Genomic DNA, 5915 nt, shown 5'->3' on the forward strand with positions numbered 1-5915 from the left:
TGAAGAAGGAAGAGAAAGAGCCACTTTAGAAACTAGTGACACTCTAACAGTGATCTAGTCATATACTTTCTACACAGCTGAAGAAGTTAACATCACATGCCTAGTGGACAAAAAATAGTACAGAAAACCTATATACAGAAAGATTTAGAGAAATTCATCTCCTGGAATATTACTTTTCCCACCCTTTCGAGCTAGAAACAGGGCAAATGTACTCAAAGACCTCACTGAATATAGGAGAATCAACAAGAAGCAACATGAACCCCTCTGCTAGGGCAAAAAAGTAAGAACCATTCCATGTAGTCAAGAAAAATTCTTTTTCCTCCTGCTCTAAATGCTTGCCTCCACACTGGGCACAGAGAAAGATCCTGGTCATTTGAACTGGTTGTCAATCAAGGTCTCCTTCATTTTAGCTTTCTTGGCTTCCCGCTCAGCCAGCTCTTGCAGCCTCCTCTTGCTCATGCCTTTGATTCCAGCTGCTTTTCAATCACTTTGGCTTTCTGGGCATACAAGTCAGCAACTTCTCTAGCCTCAATTTCTTCTTCCTCTTCATCAATGGTAGACACAGTGACAGAGCTGAACTTGCCCATGTCTTTAGTCTGTTTGGTCATCATCACCTTCTCAGGAGGCTCTTGTTTCTGAGTATATATATTTGTTTTCCCAAAACCTTGGCTAAACTTGACTACTGCTCCATCCACAAAGAAGCTCACAGGTGCATTCTTTGGCTGGGACTGGTGGAAGAGTGGCAGTTCACACTTTGCACACTTCTTCTTGCACTGCCATTCAATGCCTTCAGGCCTCCGGAGGTACCCAGTCGCCTCGTCTTCTGTGTTACAAAACCTGTGGGCGTGTTTGGCAACATCAATCACACAGGACCGATCCCAGGGCCTCATGGGCTATTTCTCTAACTGACAGTCCAGCCCCAGGACCACCTGGCCACATAAACAGCACTAGACATGGAGGGGCTTCTCGCTGTTGTCATATTCCTCCCAGTCCCGAGTATCAGCGCAGAGCACCGACCGCGACCCTACTTTAGACATAGTTCAGAAGAGTCATCGGGAAACTCAACTCCAAGAAGAAGAGTCGTGCAAAAATGACCACTCAAACCTGTTTTTAACATTCCTTCTCTTCCTCCATAATAGGCAAATAAACAGTTAAATAATTAAATGTACCTCGACCTTCACTAGCTGTGCAGGGTCTCACAGGCTGAGTCTGGCTCTGGGAAGGGCAGAGGGTGATGGACCATAAGATCGCAAATATGTAGGCAGAAAAAGAAAGCTCTGTCTCTGCAACACAGTGGGATAAATAACATTAGGATAAATGACAGAAGCTTGCGGAGTTTGTGAAATGCAATAAAATAGAAAGTGGATTCTGGTGAGTGTCCACGGGTGCAATCACTTTGGAAACTGTTTGGCAACATCTACTAAAGCTGAATATACAGCTACCTTATAAACCCAAATTCTGCTCCTAGGTATATACCCAAGAAGTTAGTACCTCTGTTCACCAAAAGACATGGACAAGAATGTTCACAGCAACTTTATTCACAACAACCCCAAACTCAAGCAGCTCAAGTGTCCATCAATGGGATAATGGGTAAACACATCAAGTCATACCCATATAAGGGGACACTTAGCAGCAATGAGAATGAATAAGCTATTGCCATGTGCAGCAATATGGATAAATATCACAAGCATAGTGTTGAGCAAAATGAGCTGGACACAAAAAAGTTGGTAATATAATATTTCATTATGTAAAATTTTAAAACAGGAAAAACTAATATTCTATGGTGTTAGAGATCAGGGTAGTAATTTTTATTGGTGGGGGGAGCATATTATTGGGGCGAAAGGAAGGAGTTTGGGGGAGGCTAAATGCCAAATGCATAGTGTCTTCACTTTGTGAAAATTCACTGGGCTAAATCATGTGATTTGTGTCTATGCCCGTTTGGATATATTATGTCCCCCCAAAAGCCATATTCTTTAATGCAGTCTTGTGGGGGCAGATTGATTAATCTGTTGATTAGGATGGAAATCTAATCTAATGTTTGATTAAATTATTTCCATGGAGACGTGGACCCTGCCCATTCAGGGTGGGTCTTAATTAACTCACTGGAGTCCTATAAGAGAGCTCACAGACAGAAGTAGCTCAGAGCAGCTGAGAGAGACTTTTGGAGGGATGCTTGCTGATGCTTTGAGATGCTTGGAGATGTTTGGAAACACTAGCCCAGAGTTTGTTCCAGAGAAGCTAAGAGAAGATCCTGACGCTTAGATGCACAGAAGCTGAAGAAACTAAGAGAGACAAGCCCAGAGACATTTTAGAGAAAGTCATTTTGAAATGCAACCCTGAAACAAAGGACCAGCAGAGGCCAGCCACGTGCCTTCCCAGCCGATAGAGATGTTCCGGACACCTTCAGCCATTCTTCAGCAAACGTATCTTCTTGTTGATGCCTTATTATGGACTCTTCTGTGGCCTTAGAAATGTGATTTTGTAACCTAATAAATCCCCTTTATAAAAAAACAATCCATTTCTGGTATTTTGCATAACAGCAGCTCTAGCAAACCAGAACATTGCCCTTTCCTCCAGGTATATTAAATCAATTAAACATTCACCAAAAAAGTTGAATTTCTTTACCTACTTTTGAACACACACACACACACACACACACACACACACACACCCAAACATGTGTCTCCATAAAGGAGCTATCATTTGAATATAAAACATGCTGGAAAATGATGACATAAAGAACACAAATTAATATTTTCTACACTTCAAATCTTTCCAAAAAAATTACAAATGCAAGCAAAGAAATATGCCAATCAGCAAAATTCAACTGTCAGCACACACATTACATTATAGTTCAATACCAATTCTCTCAGAATAAGCTGGCAGGTTTCCCCCCTGATTAAAATGCTACTAACTTTTGTCTCCATTTAAAAAGTCACTTCCAAAACAAAAACAGCAGGAAAAACCAGCTTTATGATTTAAGGATGTTTAGAAAGGCAAACTAGAAAGTACTCTCAGGTTGGCTTTCCAAAGATTTTGGCTGAGATTATCCTGGAGGTTTGCAACACAATGCCATCCACCCTAAAAGTGGAAAGGAACTTTTTTACTCCCTCCTTTAACCAGGGCTTTGATGGGGAAAAAATAGACAAATTCTGAAAACTCAAACACATTTTTTATTTCTCAAGACCAACAAACAGGGCTGCCTTAGCATCCTTCGTCACACCTCAGTGACAATGCGATTGGAGCCTCAGTGAGGAACTGAGTATCGAGCTAAGGTTTGCCAAGATGTTTGACCCACAGAGAGGTTTGAGAGGGCACCATGGGCTAATGTCGTTTGCTTCTGAAACCTTTTCCTGCCCTAGCTGTGAGTACCTGCCGCCCAGAAGGCAGAAAGCTCTGTGGAGTGGAATTCCTTCCAAACAAAATATCAAGCTATGATTCTTTGTGCCAAGAAAAACAGCATGCATTCTCCAAAAATGAATTGCCTCCTGTTTCTAGGTGTGAAAATCTAGGGAGCCTGCAGAGATGATGTTCTAGAAACCTAGCAGGCAAAGTAAGATGAATCCCTTGGAATGCAAATGGAAAAAACATAAATAAAACAAAAGCAAAGAGCTGGGGAATAGCAAGGAAAGCGGATTATGGCAAATCGTCCCTTGTGGAACTGCAGTGTTTTTTCTAAAGAAGATTTATCTTCTTGGTGTTTCCTTTCCAAGGACAGTGTTCAAATGTCATAATTGTCAGAGCCCCTCTCCCAAGGGGCTGACCTCATTAGAGTCTCTAACCTGTGTGGTTTATTGTTATTACTATTCTTTTTTAGGCAGGTGAAAAAAATACCTAAGTTAAGTTCAGCCAGGTGACTTTACCCAGCCAAGGCCACATGGCTAGTTAGTGGCTCAGCAGAGCATGGAATGAAGCTTTGGGGTTGTAAAGAGATTTTCCATCCACACTCCATCTACCACCTCCATGGCCTTTAACACTTGGCTATAAGTAGTTTGTGGTGAGGAAATGGATTTATCATTTATAAATGGCATTTTGACAATTAGTTTTGAAGCTTTTATAGTACTCTTTCTTCAGTCATGTTAAGAAAAAATCTTTTCTCTTTATTGGTAAAATGGACATGCAGAAAAGAACACATAACCCTGTATGAATCCAAGGAATTTGTGCAAAGTGAACACTCCTGTGTAACCAGCATCTAGATCAAGAAACAGGGCATCATGATGTCATCAACATGGCAATGTAAGACACCCCCTGAAAAAACCACCCTGAGATTTAGTGAATAAAAGGACAAATACCATTTGCTCAGAACTCTGGAGGATGGTATAGACTGCAAAAGGGCTGCTGAATCAAGGAAAAAGAAAAACATCAGGTAGGAAATTTCTCTCCTGGACCCAGCAGTCTACTTCTCTCCCCCTCTCTTGGTCCTGCACAGTTTGGGAATTGCTCAGAGGCAGCAACTCAAGTCCCTCCCACCAGAGACACAGACTACAGAGCCACTCACAGCAGTGAATTAGAACCTCACACATATCCAGGCACAGGGACCCAAGTCCGCAGAGACCCAGGAAGGAACATAAGCTGCTGAGGATGCTGCATACAAAAGAGCCCCTGGGGGAGGGGGGAGACCATGGCAGAATGGTGGCTGAAAAATGGTGCACTCACTCAGTCCAGTTTCTGTTGGCTGGGCCACCTAAATGCAAAACAGACTTTTTTCCTGGATCGACCGCATCTGGTGCTCCAGAGGAGATACCCTAATGGGGAAGAAATTGGAGGCAGGAGAGAGAGAGAAGGGTGTGTGAGTTAAATTGAACTGCTTTAAGACATGAGGATCCCAGAAATGAAAAGTGCAAGGAAACAGACCACTGAGTCACTGAATAAAGGAGAGAATTTAAACAAATCATAGGTGCTGGGGAGAACATTCTGCAAAAAAAACAAAGAGAATGGATCAAGATTTCTGGAGAAGGGATAAAGGAAAGGAAGCTTTCTCTTAGAGGTGAAACAATTGCATGAAAATTGTAATCTTAAGAATTGTACTGAATATCCAGGGCAAGAATGAGATAAAGAGATGAAAAAATCTGATAAGTTAAACATGGACTATTCTAAAGGTCTAGAATAAGTTGGAACAAGTGTCAAAGAAGAGTCTTAACACAAAGCCAATCAACAGTAAAACCCTAGACAAGAGAGAGAAACTGAGCTTCAGAGTTAACTCATCAAGATAATCAGTTGCTTAGCCATCAGCAAAAAATTACAAGCCATACCAAGAAACTGGAAGATATGCTCAGTAAAGGGAACAAATTAAAACTTGGAAGGAGATACAGAATTTGGAACAACTATTCAAAGAAGTACAAGCTAATCTCCTAAATCAATTCAAGGAAATAAAGGAAAATATGGGTAAAGAGATAAAGGATATTACAAAGACAATGTGTGAGCATAAAGAAGAATTTGCAAGTATGAAAAGAAACATAGAAATTATGGGGATGAAAGACATAACAGCAGAGATTTAAAATACACTACAGGCATACAATAACAGATTTGAACAGGCAGAAAAAAGAATCAGTGAACTAGAAAACAGGACAACCGAAATCATACACTCAGAAGGATAGAGAAAAGAACAGAAAAAAAAAGAAAAAAAAAATGAGCAGTGTCTCAGGGATTTGAGTCACAGCACAAAGCACACAAACATATGTGTCATGGGCATCTCAGAAAGAGAAGAGACGGGGAAAGGGACAGAAAAAAACATCTGAGGAAATAATGGCCAGAAATTTCCCAACTCTTATGAAAGACATAAATATACATGTCCAAGAAGCACAACATACTCCAAACAGAATAAATCCTAATAGACCTACTCTAAGATGCACGCTAATCAGAATGTCAAATACCAAAGATAGAGAATCCCAAAAGCAGCAAGAAAAAAGCAATTC

General features: G+C 40.9%; 1 protein-coding gene across 1 annotated transcript; it reads right to left on the bottom strand.

The window, feature by feature from the left end:
* Window positions 1–455: 455 nt before the first annotated feature.
* Window positions 456–890, bottom strand: LOC119515121 (UPF0428 protein CXorf56 homolog). Its single transcript, XM_037810876.1, has one exon. It carries the CDS (start codon window positions 888–890, stop codon window positions 456–458), a length of 435 nt encoding a protein of 144 aa, XP_037666804.1.
* Between the last annotated feature and the right edge of the window lie 5025 nt (window positions 891–5915).

Source organism: Choloepus didactylus, chromosome 19 (assembly GCF_015220235.1).
Source record: "Choloepus didactylus isolate mChoDid1 chromosome 19, mChoDid1.pri, whole genome shotgun sequence".
Taxonomy (NCBI): Eukaryota; Metazoa; Chordata; class Mammalia; order Pilosa; family Megalonychidae; genus Choloepus; species Choloepus didactylus.

Coding starts and splice junctions, on each gene's coding strand:
- LOC119515121 (XM_037810876.1), bottom strand. CDS start 890: ATGAGGCCCTGGGATCGGTCCTGTGTGATTGATGTTGCCAAACACGCC.